Raw genomic sequence first — 20,961 nt, forward strand, 5'->3', positions numbered from 1 at the left:
ACCCAGTTTACACAAGGTAAAGCCCATGCTGGTGCCCGTATACCTGCCTGATTAACTTGTCTGAATAATTACTGTCACAGATGCAGATTTAAAATATACATATCAGATAATGATGTGGAAGAGTTGCTTTTCAGTGTAATAATAAGTTAAAATAGTGTTATGGCACTCAATGTTAAATCCTTTTATTTGAAATGAAAATAAGTAGTGTTTATGGGGTGTCCAAGGGAAAATCCATTGCAAAAGTAAATACACATGTTTTTTTTTTGGTGTTTGTTTGTTTTGTGCATGACAAAGAAAAATTAAAAAAAAAAACATATTAGCATTGTTTTGTCGTCATTGGACAAATCCCATCATACAGTACAAAAACAATCAGTGAGGACAAATTCCAGATTACAAACACAGCATAAATACTGTCACACAGGAGGGTTCAGTTTCTCAATATTTAAGAAAAACAATGACAAAGAATTTAAATGATATGCATTTTAATGACAGAAAATGAGTGAATGAAGTACAGTTTCATATGGGTTTTCGCTGGAAGCATGCTTTGCCACCTGAACTATATGCATAACAAAATATACATAAAAAACTCAAAACTATTTTGGAGTCCTCTCCGTATCTTATACATCATCTTTATGCATTAACAAAGAATCTTGACCTTTTTAATTTATACAATGCTGTACTCACTTTTTGGGACTTTCATTTACTTGTAATGGCTACATATTGCTTACTTTAAAACAATAAAAATAACAATATAATATTAAAATTTCCCATTTTTTTTCTGGAGGCCAGATGTTTTTTTGTTGCCAGAACAAGTTGGCAGAGCAATCCTCGCTTGCAAATAAATATTTTTTTACTTGATGTTATATAATTATAATTTATAATGTAAAATATGTTTTGCTCATTTTACCTTACCACATTGATATTTTTTTCTAATATGTGACCCATGAGGGGCTCAGTAGGTCATTACAGTTAACTATCCTATTCTGTGTGAAACAAAAATGCACCCAAAGAGCTAAACACACCTTCAGCACAAATAAAAAGCTCAGCACAAACACGTGCACAGAAATTGAACTGGCAGGGGGTTAACAGTGCACTGAAATGCACTCCTGCATATTCATCTGTAAAACTGATATGGCATAACAATACTAGAGCAAAGATATAGCTTAAGTGGAACCTCTGACTCAATGTTAGTTCTGAGAATAATCCTGAAAATATTTAACATCTGACTGAAATATAAACTGCTGTAAACTGGCGCTGCTCCCTGATCCCGTGCATATTCATGGAGGAGCAGGTCAGATGTTGACAGTGTGGGCATGTTTCTTGCACAAAGGCTTGTCTTTTTTAGAGAAGAACGCCTGACCTTCCAGATTAGTAGAGCAGACCTGTGGAGAGAGTCACAGTTAAATACAGGAGCTTTGTGATTTACACAATATTCTCAACATTTTCTCATTTTTAACTGTTGTTGTTGCTGGGAGTGAAACTGTCGCCGGGACCTACCGCGCACACAAAGCAGGTGTCATGCCAGGTGAATCCTAAAGCATCCAGGAACTTGTCGCCCGCCTCGATGGGGAAGTCACAGCCATGGCAGCAGGCCCCAAACAGGTTGTAGTAGTCTGAGTGAAAAGTACATTAATGAAATATTATTCTATTTGCACACTTGTTTTTTTTTTACAACATTCAATCTACAGTTTTGGGTTTCCTCCTGTACCTTTTTCACAGTATGGCTGTCCATCTTCCATGTGAAATGTGTTGCCTCTGATTGGCTGTTGGCAGGCGACACAGACGAAGCAGGACACATGCCAGGTCTGTTTCAGGGCATTCATGATTTCCTGCAGAGAAAATATATAAATAAATGATAATCCACAAACCTTTTTGTGAGCAGTTTAGTGAAATAACAACTTTCTCTCTACAGAACTACACCCTGCCAACTACACCACTGAGCTAGCAAGTGTTACAGCTCAGCTGAGGAGGAGGACCAGCCTCTCACACTGCCATCCAGTAGATGCACACTTCCATCAGCACAGTGATTAGGTTCGCACATGTAGTTCAGCACAAAGAAAATAGTTCCTTAATGATTTTTCAAATGTATTTTTTTAAGCACTTTGAGCACCACAAGCCTAGAGCCATGTAGTTCCCTTACAGCTGATATCTCCAACACTCTGCAACGGACACTAAAACAATCTAAACTGACAACTAGCACTAGAAGGAAGAGGAAAAATAAGCAATTTTTGTTGGGGGTTAGGGTTAGGGTTAATTCATGCCAGCCACTGCTTTTTTGTTGTTGTTGCTGATGAAGAACAGTGACTGATGTTTACAGGAATAGTTTTCAGTACAGGAAGACAAAGGCAGAGAACAAAATCCCCTCAGTTTTGTAACTCACCCCCAGAATCTTATGGTTGCAGCGGCTGCAGGTTGGAGCTAAGAACTCCTCGTAGCAACGTTCGCAGTACACCTGGCCCTTCTCCTCCACAAAGCCACCGTCTACCAGGGAGGAGTGGCAGTGAGCACAATTGAATTCCTCAGGGTGCCATGACATGCCCATGGCCACGAGGAATGGCCCCCTGTTAGGAATAAGCAAAGTTATTCACCTGCTAAAGTTTTTAGGGTTTCAACAAAAATCCTGCACTACATACGTTGTAGTATTTTGTACTCTTACTGAAATATGTCATCACTGCAACACATTCTCATTTTCTCTTAGCTGCAGAAAGCCAAAATGAATACATTCAGAGCAAACGTGTTGCAAGTAAATAAACAATGCAAAGTCAAAACACAAATGAATGCAACCCTGTCCTGTCCTGTATTATGTTGATGTATGTTCAATAAAAAAACAAAAAAACAAAAAACAAATACTCAAGTAAAAAAATCAAGGTGCTCTGCTTAGAGCTCCGCCCAGAGGCCTGCAGAGCTTCTGCTGTTTTTCTCCTGCATTTGTTTTGGGGGTTTTGTGTTATTGACTTTGCATCATTTCTGTACTTGCAGTGTGTTTGCTGTTATTGTATGTGTTTTTCTGAGACACACATTTTTAAATGCAGCACATTTCTGTCATTCTATTTGTTTCTGAATTTTGCATGTTTTTGAATTGGCATCATTTCTAAAGCTGCAGCACATTTCTTTTAATGGAAATATTTTGGATCTTCTCATTATTACTGTCCAAGCAGTTTTTCTGTTTTATTTACCTGATGACTTTGTTGCACTTGTTGCACATTGGGGTGCGTGTCCCGGCTGGGATGTGCTCCGCTCTCTGCACCAGAGAGTTGAGGTCCTGTGGATGTGGCTGTGGGGTGGGGCGGTCTGGACCTTTAGGAGCAGGGTTGGTAACTTTGCCAAATGAAGGAGCTGCTCCACCCTTAGGAAAACCTAAACCAGCAAGGAAAATAATGACTCAGTATTGAAATGGAAAATGGCTGAGTGTACTCGATAAAGTATTAGTCAAAATATACTTTCCACGAATTTACGTTTACATGCCATAAAGCAAACCATGAATACATTGCTTGTGATATTTATATATTATCCGCTGATTCGCTATTTTCTAACTTCTTGAGCAAAGCATATGTGCACATTGTAGGTATGTGTCGTCAGATAATGAACGGGAATGGTCTGATGATCTCTAACCTCCACGCCTGAAGTATGAGACAGCTGGGTTGAACAGAGCCATCCCACCCAGCACAGACAAGGGATCAATTTTTCCCACTGAGGGGAAACAACACATTCCCAGAGTCAGAGGAGACACCTGAAATACCCCCCCCGCTTATCTCAAAACATATGGAGAGGATGCACAATTTTCCCCTTCTGCCTCTCTCACAGTGCAAAGACACATCCAAGACTGAGGTCAGTGTTGCGCGCCCTCAGAGGGAGCGCCCGAGGGTGGAGGAATTGGGGACAGAGACACCATTGAAAGAGAGCACCAATATCAAAGACTTAGGAGGTCAGAGGACAAGTGCTCCCTAAATTTCCTTGTAATGGAGAGCAAACAAACTGAATAAACAGAGTGGGGCACTAACAGGGATGTGAGAAGACTGTGGGAGAGAGATATTAGAGAGTAAGTGTGTTGGAGAAAAGTACAGACTCCAGATAAGCATCTGAAGAAGATTCTCTCAGTGTTTTTATCAGTTAATAAGTACTGAGTGAATTAATTTTCTGTCATGGTTCATATGAAGAGCTGCTCTTGATATAAACAGCATTAGCCAATTTCTAGTGACATTATCAAACATAATTATGCCTAAAATATCCAATATGCCAAACACTTTGTGAGCAGGGCCATATTTTGTCTGAGCATGGAATTTAAGGGGTTTAGCAATCTGGAAGGACTGACTACGTACAGTCCAACAAACAAGTTGCATCTACAGTTTAAATCCATGTCTGTGAAAACATGGATGCACGCAAGATCTAAACAATCAGCACCGTTTCAAGGTGGGCACTTAAGATTAGTGTCACCAGTTCAGTATTCCCTGTATAATAATGGCCAGAAGAGTGTTTTAATCAGAACATTATGATGTCACAGTGAAGCTGACCTTTGACCTTTTGAATATAAAGCGTGATCATGATTTCTTGAGTTACAGCTAAACGCATGTTTTGCAATGTCAGTGTGACCTTGATCTTTGAGCACCAAATTCTTATCAGTTTATTCTTGAGTTGAAGTGGACGTGTGTGCCAAATTTGAAATATCACCATCTTGAGAATGAGACGGATGCAAGGTAGCAGTGACCTTGATCTTTGACCACCAAAATCTATTCAATTTTTCTTTGATTCCAAGTCGATGTTTGTGCCAAATTTGAAGGAAATTCTCTCAAGAAGTGCTTGTAATATCATTTTCACATAAATTAGACAAACGTGGTGACTTTAACCTTTTACCTTTGACCACCACAATCTAATCACCAATTTATTGTTTTTGGACGTTTATGCTAAATTTGAAGAAATTCCTTTAAGGGGTTCTTGAGATATTTCATTCAATAGAATGGGATGGAAGGATGGCTGGATGGACAACACGAAAACATAATGGAGGCATTAACAGCAACAAGTATCCTGTGACTCTGTATTTCTCCACAAGAACTAGTGTTAGTATTTAGAAGAATTTTAGACTGAATTTAACCGTTATTCTTTTAAACAACTGAAAATATGACTGCTATATATAACTGGATAAGGACATCAAATTAAATTGAATGCAGTACTGATGCAGGGATTTACGCTGGAGTCAAAATATTTTTCAGAGGCAGAATATGGCCTTATCTGTGTGAAAGCTGGCACCATGAGGTGGATAGTGACAGGCTGTCAGCTGGGCGAATATATTCCAAACGAATCCTTTGGCAAGAGCAAAGATTGAGGGCTGAGCCACATTAAATAGGACAGAAAGTGAAACAGACGTTTGTGAGTCTGTCATTGCTGTCTCGCTGTATAAGGAAGATAAGGAGGAAAAAAGTCAGCATGAGGAGACAAACTGTATCAGAGCAGGACTGCACATCTCGGTTTGGTCTTTTCTGTCCCTGAATTCAGAGACAGCGGGATGGAGAGCAATGAAAAGGAGTCACTCTGAAAAACTATATATATGGACTTTATTAAAGCCCATACATACAATTTTAATGAGATTTAGCATCTTCATAATGATTTTTTTTTTGTTCCCAAGGTTCTTGCAGTTAAACAGCCAGAATTATTAAGACGTGTAAATAAATGTAGAGGTCACATTCCACATATCCAGCCCAATTCCACATGGCCACTATGAGATATGTGCCTGTTTACTTGAACTCAAGTATGTGTTAATCTGATAAATAACTTGGCCAACAGAGAACCAACTGTGGCCTCTTCAGCCGTCTCCCTGCGGCACCTTTCAGCAGCCGTTTCTTAAAAAGGCCTCACGGGAATATACGTTAAGAGCACATAGTGCATCTGTTCATGTATGAGAGCATACTTGTGTCTTGGTATTGCTAATAATGACCCCTGACTGATGCCTTTCAGCAAATATTTACCGTGACCACCTCGAGGTCTCGTGGCAGGGATTGCTGGATTTAAAGAGCAGCCTTCACACAAAATAAATACATAATTCTCATATCCACAATCTGCTTAACTATGGAAAGGCTAATAATCTGAGCTCATTAAAAGATACCTCTGGTTTTTATAGAGCTCATAATCTTAAATGGCTTAGTGTCAGGTATTAAAGCTGCAATAAATGTTATGGCAGAGGAGCTGTGATTTTAAAGAATGGGGCTGCCATCTGTAGGATAACAAAAGCAACTACACAAAATAATTTGTGCGGTAGTATTTATGTGAAAGTGAACAAAACAGAAGTAGGACAGGATTTCTGAATGTAGTTTACCTGGTAGACCTCCAGGCTTGAAGGAAGGCTTGTTCTGGGTGGCTGGGCTCTTGAACGCAGAAGCAGGGGCCACATTTCCATTCCTGGGTGATGCTGCAGATTTGGAAAATGTTTTTGCTGCAGGCGATGTGTGTACAACAGGGGTGGTTTTGTCAGCTGCATCACTAGAAAACAGATGTTAATATTTCATATAAATCACAACTCATTAAAACACACACACAACATCTTCCACTAATGTCAACAATGTTTTCTAAAATAAAGCTCTGAAACTATGCTGTTCTCTACAAAAATCTACAAGAGTTAATGTTCTTCTGTTGGTCTAATATTCAGTTGAAAGTATTGAAAATCAAATTTTGTTGGTATTTTTAGGGATGCTTGTTGTGCATATAGAGCAGCTGAGATTACTATGGTATGAATTGAAATGTAGCAGATTTGTCAGCTAAACAACAATTTCTATGGAGATCATTTTGTGCCAATATAAGAAAGAAAGAAAAATCAGAATTTGAGAGAAAATAAAACTCCATGATGCAACAAAATACCTCAAAAGTAAAGACTTGCAGACAATATATTTGTAACCATTGGCATTTTGGGTTTTTTTTTTGATAATATGTCCTTTTGTTTAAAATTCCCTCTTCTTTATTTCTCACTGATCAGACCTTTGACCCAAATGTCAGATTTTAAGTTATGCTGCCAGCTCTCTCCCTCCTACCCTGCATGTGTTATGTCATTTTAAAATAATAACATCAGATGATTTTTGCCTCTTTTTAGGTGTCAGGAGTCAAAATTGAAAAAAAAAAAAAATCATCCTCCACACTGATGTGTTACAGTTTATGAATGATTAAGGCAGTTGGAGAACAATTAGATACAAAATAAGACGTGGGCTATACATGTTTTCCTCATGTATGTGCAGATTTTTAGGCATTCTGTTATCTCAAATGACTTGAAAATAATGCATATGTAGCTGCTATAAATGGGGGAAAATGTCCCCAGAAGAGCATGCCCCTGGACTCCCCTAATTTTGGGCTGAGCACAAATGTTTACTGTGTCTGGCTCCACCCCAGCTGTCACTTTTCTTTTCCTCCTATTTCCTATTTTTGTGCCGTGTGCCTACAATCCCTGAATAAGAACGAAATCTAAGAGAGAGTGGGACTGTGCCACCAGTTCAGCTTGACCTCCAGTACCAAGTAAGGCTTAGTGTGATCTGGTCAACTGCACGTTCTTACACTGCAGGAACAGACATTTACAATCAGTTGGGCCTGGTGACACATGCAAACAATTTAGACAATTATGGGGCACTTTCAAATAAGGATATGCAGTATACTGCCCACTGTCCACATGGTCTGTCAATTACTGACACGTGGAAACAATTATGGATGATGATGCTACAGTATCTGCCGTACTTGTAGCTCACCCTCCAATCATTTCTGGAGATAACTAGTTGTATAATCTTGTAGTGGTTATTACTTTTATTATCCTGCAACACTGAAGACAAAGACACTTTGAGGTTGTGGTAATTTTGTTTCCAATGGTAGAACAAAATGTTAAGCGCAACAATACATTTTAGAAGGAAATAAGAAGCACCAGTCTTTCTAGTTCTGCCCACCCAAGTTTCACAGCTTTCATTTCAAGCTAAGAACTTGCGGCAGGCAGCAAAGAGCTCACACTTAATACAGGCTGAAAATTAAAAACAGAAATTTCTTTACTAGGGAAGATTTAATACTTATTTATACAATATTATATTAATTTAATACAGTTTGGTACATATGATCTCCTTCTATAATTATACAATATTTAGATTTCTTAGTCTGCTGTCCAGCGGCATCCTAAAGATTACAAACGACACGGGCGCCCCGTTTATAGAGGCTGTGTCATCATCGCAGCAGCCGCAGGTTTAACTCCAACCTGTGGCCCCTTGCTGCATGTCAGCCTCCTCTCTTTCCCCCTTTCTTTTACATGGACTTTAACCTTTCCTTTCTCTAATAAAGGCAAGAGCCAAAAAGTAATCTAAAAAAGAAAAAAAAGGTTACAAACAACAAACAAAACCACCACTGTGGGGAACATATATAGGTGTAACGGGGCTCAGAAGATCCCAATCAATTGGACAAAGATGATTTCATTCTGCAGCGCTGCTGCAGCTCAGATAGACCTGTCGAGCAAGGGATGTGCACCAACAGGTTAACAATTTCCAACCCTGAAGCGGTTTGGGTTTCAGTAACAGCACACAGCATGTTACTATCATCAGAGCTTCTTGTGCTGTCAAACACAGACTTATGATTTTGTGTTTCATCATGCATTTGATCCTGTCTAATGTGTTCTTTTTCTCTTATCCTGCCTGTTGGGTGTTTCTGTTGGATTTACATGAGAAGAATCATGACTGCAATCAGCCACTGGTTTTATATCTCACATGTGAGTATATTTAACAGCAACCATGGAGACTGCTTTGGTGTCTGTGTCTACAATGGAAATCACAAAAAACCTGATCTCTTTTAATGGACATTAGCTATGTGTTTATTGCCTTGAATGTTAGACTTTTACGACTTTGAATGATGCATTACAACGCCAGTGAGGCTATTGATTTATGTGACAAACAATAACTTGCAATTGCACCAGAGAGAAATACATCAAATGATTCTTATGATTGAATTTCTAGAGAGCTACTGCAGATAAAATTCAAATATGTTCACTACAGGCATATTTAAACCTCTGCTCTTCATTGTGAAGGTCATTATCAGAGTTTTTTTGCCTGGCAAGAAGAAAAGAAGAAAGTAAAAGATCAAGAAATAAGCGACAGCAGAAAATAAAGAAAAGTTTATTGAGGTAAAATCATCAAAAGTTGACAGATGAAATTACTTTGGTTAGTGTAGAAAATAAGGAAAAAGACACACACACACACACACACGCTCAGAAAAATAAAGATTAAGATAATAGGAAGTGTGCAGAGTGGAGAATCAGACATAAATAATATGCTACAGAGAAGTATGCCCTGCAATAAAGACTACTATAATGTAGCATTTTCAAGCACACATCCATAATTACTTGCATGCATGCAATTAATTTACATTATATAGAGAGCATAATAAAATGTAACAATTTTTACAACAAGAGTTTGAAGAACAAGTTTTTTTATTCACTTTTTAATTTTTAGTTTTAATTAAACTATGAAATTGGGACATTTAAGTCAAGTTACCATATAGAGTGTGAATATATATGCCACATATGTTTAATAATGGTCAAAATAAAATAAATAAAATATTAAATAAGACAAAACAAAATTGTCACTGCTACACATTTAGCACGCGTGCAGAAACATCATGATGCCAATCTCTCAGCTTGTTGTACTTGTGTCCTATAACTTCTGGGTCCAACTTGTTTGTTCTGATTTGCCCCATGTGACAGGAATAAAAGAGGGAAAAAGAGGGAAGTCGGAAAGGTTAAGATTGTAAAGGAAAAGGAAAAGATAACAGAAGAGAAACCACGTGGATAAATGAGAGGAAAAACAGCAACGGCACCAAAAATTACTACGCTTAAAGAGGAATATAAAATATTAAAGTCCTTGCAGATGTGTATTAAATTTTGAACCAAGGCAGATGTGTAATATGGCTTTTTTTGGGGGAATAAATCTCAAAACCTCACTAACAGAAGGAGAGCTGGGATCGCCTTCTGGCAGGGCTGCTATTACCCACAATACCACTTAATTACCCACAAGTTCCAGTGAGTGACACACTGATTGGTTGAAAATGTGGTACGGAGGGCACACTGTGTTTACTGCAGATTAAATCGATTTAAGACTGAGAGCAGCAGTAGCAATCACAGACTACTCCGAGTCTCAACACGACTGTCTTCCTCTGAGAGCTCTCGCTGCGGTTTCCCCAAATTAAGCCTTAAATTAAGCATGACACTGTGGGACCATAAGATCAGGAAATGGGGGATTAACTCTGAATCACAGGCTCCTAGACATGCTTATATGAGTATTTCAAGGGCCAATTCTGAACATGAAACCTCTATGATCATAATTATTATAAAATATTATTATTATTATTATTATTATTATTATTATTATTATTATTATTATTATTATTATTATTATTATTATTATTATTGTTATCATTATTATTGTTGTTGTTGTTACCAAATGGATGTCATAAATTCAGTGCATACTAAAAATACTCAGATGAAAAACAGAGACAGAGAGAACACCCACACAACCACATAACAACTTTGATTACATTAAAAACCACCAACCACTTACTTCTTTCCACTGTTCTCGGGAGCTTGCTCTGCAAAAGTGAAGAGAAATAACAGATGGAAATGAAGTAACAAAAAGCACAATAAAAGGTCAGTGAGAATATACTGTTAAAAATAATGCAGCTCTGTCTCTGCTCTAATTTGTTCTGGTCAGGGTAAGAACTGAATGAGCAAGTGTAATCCCTGCAATCTAGACCCTGTTAGGACTTTGTGGATCTATGTCCCTCAATTGTTCACAGCTGCAGACACACCAGGCAGATTGAATATAAATCAAATGCTTAAAGTACATCGCATATTCCACATCAGTCTGCTAACATCATTTGACAAAATGAGAGACCTGGAGAGAAAAATCTCTCATCTTACTTCATTCTAATAACTGAGTTGCTGTGAATGACATTTTGCATCGGTTAAGCAGATCTGCCTATGGATGGAGAGAGGCCCAAAGCTGCAGCAGCTCATGTAACCATCACTGTCACTTATAGTCAAAACAGTAAAAATAGATCAAAATCATATGGTGATGAAAGCTTTCTGAAAATACTATGACTGAACACACTATAATAACAATATAATAATCTAAAGAGGCAATAAGATTTTGATAAAAGACGTAAGATTATAAACTAGTAATAATATTTAAATAAAAAGAAGGCTTCTAAAGAAAATATCTTGCAAAGGATTGCCCTAAAATTGGCAACCTCAAGCTTTTGGTGGTTTTTGGATCTAAAATGAACTGACAGCAATACCAAGCTAAGCCTTAAAATACTCCAAAAATTCCTTAAATTATATTCAGCCAGTTACAACATTTAAAGTTCCAGTATGTAGGATTTAGGGGATATACTGAAAGAAATGTAAAAAATTTAAAAAAAAACAAACATTTTTTTAGTGCACCTTTTTGTTACCTTATAATGAGCCTTTTATATCAAGACAGAGAGCTGGTCCTTGCTATGGAGATCACCATGTTGCCCTGCCATGTTTCTACACTAACCCAGAACAGACAAACCAACGCTGGCTTTAGAAAGCCATTCACGTCTTTCTGTTTTCTCGTTTGCCTCCTCCACAACAAGCAGCATTGGGAAAACACTGATTTGTAATGTGAAACTGCTTTATTTTGTGTTTTTACCGGTTTAAAACACCAGATCTGTTTGACTTGGAGAGGAAGAGACCTCTGCGGATAATATGGCTCCTGGTTAAAACCTCCTGAACACTGAGAACTGACGCAGTTCTAACTGGGAAAAGTTTCAGCTAGTTGCAATCATATATGCAACTAAATTCCCCTAAATACTGCACACTGTTCCTTAAAAAGACAAATACAGGCACAATAATAATTTCCTACAGAGTGCTCATCAGGAACCTTTATACTCACCCTTTTCAGTGCCGGTGAGCTGGGCCAGGATACGGAAGGAGCGGGACTGGCAGTTGCCGGTCCGTGGGTGCCAGTCCTCTGTGTCCTCAATCAGACGCTTCTTGCTGGCATCGCTCAGAGGGGAAGCACGGTCGTCTGGCTCCACATTAGGTTTCCTGTACAGTCAGATCGACCAAGAAATAACGATGTTACAGACATGGAAGGCGACATGTTTCAAATATGTATTAATGAGATCACAAAAAAAAAACCAACGTTTCAGGTTTTACACACATGCAACCTCACAAACATTCATAGTAACAACCAACACACAGTACACATATATATGTACTATACAATGAGTGCTCCATATTCAATCAAGGGTGCAGCTTGTAGATAAATATGTCACAGTTTGACCTGGTTGCTGTTAGATTTCACAATTACCTCCTAGGTCTAGCTGGAGGTGGAGTTCTGCAGGCGAGCAATGAGAAGGCAGTGAGAGAAAAATGCACAAAGCAGAAATGAACAGGAAGTCAAAAGTCACATTAACTGCTAAGTAAAGTGTATGACTGCACTATTCTGACCTATACTTACTTTAGACTTCTCTGAGGCTCACTATTAAAAAGGAAAACCACAAGTAGAAGAGTAGAGGTCAGCCAGATGATGAAACTATGTGAATCTTACTTAAGAATTAATCTTAACTGATTAAGTAATTTGATGGTGAAATGAAACACACTGTCTGCATATTAACAGTGAGTGTTTGAGGGATGAATGTGACAGTGACCACATCTCACCACAAGGTGGGGGTAATGAGCTTTGAAACTAAGGGATTGGCTTTTCTTCCTAAAATAATTTCAGGGTACTCAAGAGGGCAATAATATTTATGTTAAGTGTTTACATGCACAGTTTAGTTCAAGGGCTGCTCCAAACTGTGAGTCAATTCAATGTCAAAAGTCCAAGTGTGTGCAATTTTTATTCTGTGTGTGTATGCACGTGTCAGGTGAGTCAAGGTGAAGGATGATCGAAGACAGCACGAGTCGGTCTATTCTTAGCAAAGCAGAGCATACTCTGCAGTGATTTGTCTGGCCTTGGGTAAACACGCTGACAACAGCAGCAGATGGAGATAGACAGATGCAGAGCTGGGTGACTTGAGCAGCAGAGTGTGCCGACACACTCAATGCAGTATTGAGAAACACAGCCTGATGCCACTGAAAAAACAAATGAACAGTATGAGCTGACCCCCGCTGCGGGCCCTGTGGGGTCTCTGAGATAGATTATTAACTGTATTTTTTCGCAGTTTGCCGGGACCTTGAAATGAGCATGTACTGTGAGTGGGATGAGCACGAATGTGAGGTTTGTGAGGGTTTGCTCAAAGAGGTGCAAGCATGCCTTTGGTAATCATAAACCAGAGAGATGTGAAGGCTGTAATCACATTCCACATGGTTAGAAAGCAGCAGATGTATTATCATTCACAGCACTAACTTGTCTGTCTCCTCTTCCTCCTGTGGGCAAAGAAGGGGGAAATGGAAAAGGACTGAAGCAAAGAAGAAGTATGACAAGAGCGGTTTGAGAAATAAATCACAGTATGAAACACATGCCCCTTAAAGGTCCAGTGTGCAGGATTTGGGGGACATTGGTAGAAATGGAATATAATTTAATAAGTATGTTTTCTTTAGAGGGTAATCACTTGAAACGAATCGTTGTGTTTTTGTTTTCTTAGAATGAGCAATTTATATCTACACAGAGGGTGGGTCCTTGTCCACGGAGTCCACCATGTTGCATGGTCAGGTATCTACAGCAGCCCAGAACAGACAAACCAGACATTGTCTCTAGACTGGCCCTTTCATGTTTTTACTTCACCTGAAGGTTACCTTATGTGCTAGGAAAGTTAGGGGTGAACGGAGGGTATTTAGTTGGTTGTAATCTACAACTTCACCACTAGATGGCACTAAGTTCTACACCCTGGTCCTTAAAGCATTGAAACTGGCTGGATATAATTTTAGGAATTTTCTGAGTAGTTTAACTAAACTACAACAGTGGCTCTGGAGATAGAAAATTAACTTTTTTTAAGTGAAACAGCTTTAACCAGTGTTTTTACCAATTTAAATCACCACGTCTTTGCGTTTTGGAGCAGAGGAGACCTCTGTGGATAATTCATGTCCTGAACATCTACATCTAGTTATCAGAGAAATAAGGTGAATCCTACACACTGTTCCTTTAAGTAAAAGGCCCTTCTGAGAGATTGTGCATGAAAAAAAGTCACAGAAACCACAATCAAAGCATGCAGGTCAGGAAACAAACACACACATGCTGCAACAAATACACTCCACCTCTTCAGCGAAGAGTCCCACACCTCAGGCAACAGAAAGATTGAAGAGATTACACAGTAATGTTGTGCATCCTAATTACACTTAAACCCTTGGGTTTTTTTTTTACTTAAACTATTATAAAAAAACTTAATCCACATGATGTATGACAGTGAATAGCTATGTTCTGTGTTCCTCCCATTTTGACATTTCGCACAGGTTATCTGACCAAACCCAGAAGAAAACAAACATTCCCGAATAGACAGTTTTCACAGCTTTAAAGCCAATTAAAAACAGATCTCTGTGACCTATTTTTTCAGGTGACAAGAGAGTAGAAAATGTGTGGCAAATCACTTAAACCTGGCTCGGTCTACTGTAACCCAACCTGTGAGCCAAATCCTGCTGATGAAGCCCAGTCCAGCCAATCGAAGGTCTGTCCCTGCTCCCTAGAAGCGCCGAGCTGCCAGGTTTCTGGCTAATTAGAAACAAGTGTTGCATCAGCAGCGCCTGTCGGGCAGAGCGTGTGTTTGGCAGTGCTGCGAACCACACTGTCAATTATATGTGGATATGCAGGCAGTAGCATCAGTTAGCATGTTGTCTAGACTCTGTTCCCTCTCCAGTTGCCCTTTGGAATATTTAAACAAGATGTGTGGTGTGCTTTGGATTTTCCTTGTATGCAGCTGTGTGAAAATGTAGGCGACGGGCTGTTTCAGTGTTAGTTTTTCAAATTAGACACATATTTTGGGCTGGTATAGGGCAGTGGCTCCCAACCTTGTTTTCCGAAGGGACCTCTTTTTTTATCACTGAGTAAACTGACAACTCCTGTGACATATTTTGTTTTATTATGTTTAATGCTTAACAATACCAATACAGAACAACTAATAAACTGTACAGTGAGAGTGAAGGCTCTCTGAAAGTACCTTGTGTTCAGATCCTTACTGTGCTTTTGTAATAATCAATAATTGCAATAATTTGATCTTTATAGTACTTTTACTATCTTGGTATCTCTTGTTATATGTACATGTAACTCTGTTCGTCATAATTTAGGTAGCTATAGACATTTTTTGTTTTGGAAACAATAAAAAGCATGATTTAAAAAAAATAAAGTTTTCTTCATAACATGAATGAAATGCTAAGACACGGGCCTACTCTTACTTATTTTTTAAAATTTCTTACACTCCTTAAAATCAAGATTGTCTTGCAGCCCACTCGGAAGATTTGGCGACCCGTAGACCCATAAATTGGGAACCACTGGAATAGGGCAAGAGGTATAGGAAGAGCATAATGGCTTATTTTTTTTCTGTGATGTATACTTTTAGGTAGATTGTAAAGCAAAAAATGTCCACAATGCTGTGGCCTCTTTGAACCAAAACTGCTTCTGAACCTGCTGACTTAAGCACACAGTGTATTATAAAATCATTCTATAATATTTTGCGCTTGCACAAACATGAAGAAAACACGTGGTGACTGGGTTTGATGGATGGTACCTACCCATTGAGGTGCTCCGACAGCCCCTGGCTCTCCAAAAGACCTCGCTGCTGTCCCATGACCACCTCACAAGCATTGGAATTGGAGTAGAGGTTGATCGGTGTGTTATAGACAGAGGGCTGTGGGACATTAGGGTGGGAGGAGGTGGCTGTCACTCTGGCTGGAGAGGAGGAGTTAGATGAGGAGGAAGAGGCAGACGGGGAGGTGAAGGCAGAGCGACCAGGGCTGGCCCTGGGAACTGAGTTGGCTGGAGCTGAGTCCGAGGCAGGGAGGCTCGACTTGAGTAGAAACGGAGGCTGTGGCGGTTGAGAGGGGGCAGCTGGCTTGAAAGCGGATGACAGTGAGGGAATGGAGGGGGCAGCCGGGGAGGAAGCTGTGATCGCACTGCTGTCCCCCCCAAAAGGACGGGCTGTCTTGTTGTATGCAGGGTTGGGCTGGCTTGATGGCTTGGTGTATGAGGTGCTTGGAGCAGGGTGAGTGATTGGGACAGGCTTAATGATTTCTTGAGGTTCATCCTGGATAAAGGTGGAGACACACAGCATGCAGCAAATCCACTACAAACTCATGCGTGCAAAAAAGCAATACCAAAAGCACTGCACAACAACCACATCAAAATCTGGTGTTTTTTTACACTTCTGCATGAATGAAAGTCATGCCTGTGACATACAAGTTTAAGAAGTGCTATAAAACATGGCCTCTCAGGTCAGCTATGCATGCAAAGCCAATCTGTGTTCTGACTTAATCTCAGAAGGGCACAATAAGCATGCTCACTTTGAATAAACTGATGTAATATCAATAAATAACATGGAATTCAAGTAAACTTTAGTCAATATACAGTTTTCATGTGGAATTTTCCTACCTTAGGTACTCCATCTTTAGGTGCACTGGGTCTGTGAAGACAGAAAGAAAATCATAAACACGCTGCACACACATTTCTGTACATTAAACTGGGGATGATAACTTCTGTGAGAATCAAATCTCAGCTTCAAGCATGGACTGAAAAAAAGGTGAATTCAACTGAGTTCAGGGCCACACTTCAGAGATGGTGATATTCTGTCAGATATGACGTCACATCAGAAGGAGCATTTTTCTCAGGCAAACACTGACCTGATTCTTTATTTTACAATACTTGTTTCTTTAACTTTTTTTTGTCAGAGATATATGATTTTGTCTTTGATGTCAGAGCATTCATAAAGAGAATTTAAAAAAATACAACTACAGAACTGTGTCTTAATTACATCATTTTAAACAATAAATAAATGACAGCACTGCAGTGTTTACACTGATTATTCAGGAAACAAGGTTCAAGCTCTGGAATTTGACTTGTATTGTACTCTGAAATAAATGGAGATGAACCGCAGCCTGGAAAGAACAAAATGTTCATAGCTGCACACTTTGGAAGATGGTTAACAATAATTATATGTAATTTAAGTTGCTAAAACATGCAAAACTGCCAGTAAGTGTGAACACGCTGTACTTTAGGGTGTGTGTCCGTGTGCACACTGATGTTACAGTGTGGATTACATCTGATTTACACTTATGATTGAAGCAGCTGTCACACTTTTATCACCGATGGGAGATGGGGCTGGTCTGTTTGTCTGTTCTCTTGAGATGTCCTGGACAGAAACCAGCATATATCCAGCAAACCTTTCATCCCCTCCTTTAATATAGTTCTTAATACACACAAGCCCTGTGTGCCATAATAAAAAAGCAAAGAAAACACAAAGATTAGGATAGTATTTTGTATTAACCCATATCATAAGTGCATTGCACTCTATACCCTCCTTCGTGTCACACAAAGCACATGCAGGTCCTCGTCAGGCAACTTAAGTGTCTTAAAATTAGTGATTAAAATGATTAGTGAAGCATTAAAACTTAAATTTAGAGAGATGTCTTTATTTACAACTGGCCTCGTGCAGGAAGCAATACACACAAAAAAGTCCTCTTATTTTTGTTCATATCCACAATTTCTTCTTATTTTTTCAGTAAACATTGATTTCTGAGATTCAGCAGTGTTTCCTCTTCTTCGTTGCTCATCTTTTAGGTAAGAAACTCTTAACAAGGTAAGAGAAAAATATCTCATTTCTACAGTCCACAAATTGTTTGTCCAAAGCAAGGAAACATAAGGATTAAATTAAAGGAACATAAAAAAGCATAAATATCATATAATCAAATTCCTTTTCATGGAACGCTTGGCTTGGGAAATGCGTTTTTTGCTTCAATTTTCATGTCAACCCATTTACTTTTAATTTTAGTTTGCGTCCCTCTGCTGACACAGTGTTTACAGCATCACAAATGTTTTGCCTTTGCTGGGATTTTGATTTTCCGGTAAAACCAGTGCAGACGTTCTGGAAAAATCTCATGTTTACTTTATTTAAGTTTATTTAACAGTACCTCCATTCCACTACTGTTTGAGTTCTTCTAAATCCTTACAGCATTTTTTTGGTGGCATTTCTCCAGTTGATGGGAATGTGCCAGAGCACACCCAACACCACACCTGCCCTTTCATAGTGTTTAGGAGGTTACGTGTGCTAATAAACAATCAGCAACTTGCCTCTAATTTATCATCAAAGGGGGATCACATTAAGAACACCCGGGTAATAAAATATTTGGTTAGTTGAGAATGTTTGCTGCATCTGGAGTTGACTTCTCTTATTTTTTCTCTTGACAGAAAATGTAAAGGAAACACAAGAGCAATTTAAGAGAGGACTGCTGCATGAGGCCCAGTGTGCCCTATATTTGGTCTGGACAGTCAGACAATGTGTCCTTTTTTTGCTTGTTAAAAAACAAAATACAAAAAACAGACAGTGAGTCAGCAAGGCAGGTTCCGGACCAGCAGCTATGGTATGTCCGCTGGCGTCCTCCTTTTCTCTGCCATATTAGGAAAACAGTCAACAAGCTCTCAAGCATTTCCTTTCTGACTGAACTGAGACGCAACAACTGCAGCTTGGCATCACGCGATTAAAGAGCTCCACCCTCTGTCCAGATGTTGATGTCATCTGTGCCCATGCTTGCGTTTACTGTTTCCACTTAGCAGCTAATATACAGTATGCTTATTTTCCGACGTACTTGTATTATTGGACCTGCTTATGGAGAAGCAGCAGGCTATGCCAAGGAAAGCAGTAAAAGGTCTAAAGATCAAAAGGCACATTCCATTACAACGTGGACCCAGTCTACAATGAGCCAGTGTGTATCTGCCATCAGCGGCCCGGAGAGGGGCAGCTGGGCGGATTCACTTGCTATCATTCTTTTCCCAGAGCAAACTGAACAAACACTTGCTAGGGTGGTCCTGCGAACATCTGTTGAGCTCAGCCCCTCTGTGCCGTCCCGCTCCCTGTCTAGCTGGACCTGCTTTTGTTCTGCTATGACAAAGACGCAAACGCTGGGTGAGTTTGCTGCCGCATGAGCACATATTTACTTTTTAATGTACATGTATGTCTATGTGTATGTAACTGGTTAGTATCACTACACCAACTGGTCTGACACTCTGACGCATTGTGTGTTCTTGACGACATGTAAACTGTATATGCAGTTCTGCTTTGCAATGTAAAGATGAGCTGATTTTTTGTACTGTGCAACTGCAAGAATATTGATCCCTTTGCTGTGCTCTATTAAATCTGTAATGCAGTATTAAATAGTTTATATGTATCATGCAATGTAATATTCTATGGGTTGTGGCAACATATTCTCACTCCCATCTCGTCAAACAAAGAGGCTTAGTCAGTTGCTCTAAACGTCAAACTGTGAGACTTTAGGTCCCTTCCAGTGTCAAGATTGTAAGTTTAAGGGTGGCGTGCCACTTACGGTCATTACATGCATTGTGTCTTTCAAAATAACTTTTTAGGAAATGTACAGTTTCACTCATTAAATGCAGTCTAAGGATTAGGGAAAAAGGAAAGGGGAAAAGTGTAGTATCAGGATGTTTTTGTTTGACAGGCCTGTATTGATACAATGACGCCAAGTATTTATTGTTTTTATTATATAAGTTATTCATTTAAAAAACAAATAAAAACCTTTGGTAGCCTCTAAGAATAATGTAATCAATTGCTTTTTTAGTGCACTAGATACTTTTGCTGCAATAAAAATGATTAAAGTGAGATGAACAGAACAAAAACTTTATCTTATTAGGTAATACAGATGTTGACAAAGTTGTTCTTTGGGGACATAATTTACATTTGAAAACACATCACATTATATTGCAACACATTTTAATAAAATATTCAGAATATTGCAACACGTTTAAAATCGCAAAAATATTGGAAGTATCATAAAATGTCGCATCATGGGGCCTTTTTAGGTTTACTTCCTTGGGTTTAGGCAACAAAAGGTGTAGTTAGGCTTAGAAAAACAGGTTTCTTTCTTGTCATGTAAAGTCATGGGAAATGTCACAGGCGTAACATCCAACACATAACAGCATGCTATAACTCGGCCGACTTTTGCTTTCACATGGGACATAGACAGCAGTCTCCTAGGTCAAAGTCCAGAGTCAACGTGGAAGTTTGGTCCCTGATGCCACCAGGGCATCTTATGCTGCCTTGTTGTGTTGGTTCCGAGGGCCACTAACCAAGCATCTGTATCTGTAGTTAGGAGTGAGACTGGGTTGATAGTGGCTTGTGTGCACAACCCCTAATTTAGAGGCATTTCTGATCTTGGCTATGTTAATATTTGCATTTTTTCTGATCCATTAGACTGCATTTCTTGTATATCAAAGTACAGTTTGTGCTACTGTATCTGTTCATAACACAGAGAAATCCTGCCCATCCTGGTTTTGCTCAAGCAAGAACAGCCCAATTCAATTGGTTCCTCCTAATCTAATCAGGATGCAATGTTTTATTAGATTACAGATGCTGATATCTCAGAAATTTATTTATGGAGCAAATTTAAAGACTACATAGCTTTCAAAAAACTAAAAAATGAGTGCAAGATATAAGTAAACATTATCTTGAAAGCAAAAGGGTATGTGGAAGAAGAAAAAAAAAGTTGTTGAGCACGGTTTTCATCAGCGTAGGCTTGTCTGTGCAACCACTGTCTCTCACACACACACACACACACACACACACACACACACACACACACACACACACACACACACACACACACACACACACCCACACACACACACACACACACACACACACACACACACACACACGACTCTAGAACGAGAGAAAGAAGAGGTTAACCGGGGGAATAAGCCTGAGGGCAAAGCAGACTGACACATTTCCACCCTGCCCGTGTCTCTTTGAGGGCCAAGAGAAACAGTCTGGCACATGGCATTT

At 39.2% G+C, this 20,961-nt stretch overlaps 1 protein-coding gene across 5 annotated transcripts in view; it reads right to left on the minus strand.

The window, feature by feature from the left end:
- Window positions 1-465: 465 nt before the first annotated feature.
- pdlim5b (PDZ and LIM domain 5b) overlaps window positions 466-20,961 on the minus strand; it is a 46,296-nt gene continuing 25,800 nt past the window's right edge. Inside the window, exons 4-15 of one of the 5 annotated variants that reach the window (XM_042509566.2) lie at window positions 16,542-16,572; window positions 13,371-13,390; window positions 12,483-12,503; window positions 12,333-12,359; window positions 11,913-12,067; window positions 10,557-10,584; window positions 6,308-6,471; window positions 3,177-3,357; window positions 2,381-2,561; window positions 1,709-1,829; window positions 1,498-1,613; window positions 466-1,382 (exon numbers count right to left, since the gene is read on the minus strand). In XM_042509566.2, the coding sequence (XP_042365500.1) occupies window positions 1,293-1,382; window positions 1,498-1,613; window positions 1,709-1,829; window positions 2,381-2,561; window positions 3,177-3,357; window positions 6,308-6,471; window positions 10,557-10,584; window positions 11,913-12,067; window positions 12,333-12,359; window positions 12,483-12,503; window positions 13,371-13,390; window positions 16,542-16,572 (1,135 nt within the window). In that variant the 3' untranslated portion in view covers window positions 466-1,292. Of the gene's footprint in view, window positions 1,383-1,497; window positions 1,614-1,708; window positions 1,830-2,380; window positions 2,562-3,176; window positions 3,358-6,307; window positions 6,472-10,556; window positions 10,585-11,912; window positions 12,068-12,332; window positions 12,360-12,482; window positions 12,504-13,370; window positions 13,391-15,685; window positions 16,198-16,541; window positions 16,573-20,961 lie in introns of all 5 variants that reach the window. The other 4 variants (XM_088070728.1, XM_088070729.1, XM_088070727.1 and 1 more) reach the window with 4 other exon arrangements.

The sequence above is a fragment of the Plectropomus leopardus genome, chromosome 20, assembly GCF_026936395.1.
Source record: "Plectropomus leopardus strain MGB_pleo_1.0 chromosome 20, ASM2693639v1, whole genome shotgun sequence".
In the NCBI taxonomy this organism is placed as follows: Eukaryota; Metazoa; Chordata; class Actinopteri; order Perciformes; family Serranidae; genus Plectropomus; species Plectropomus leopardus.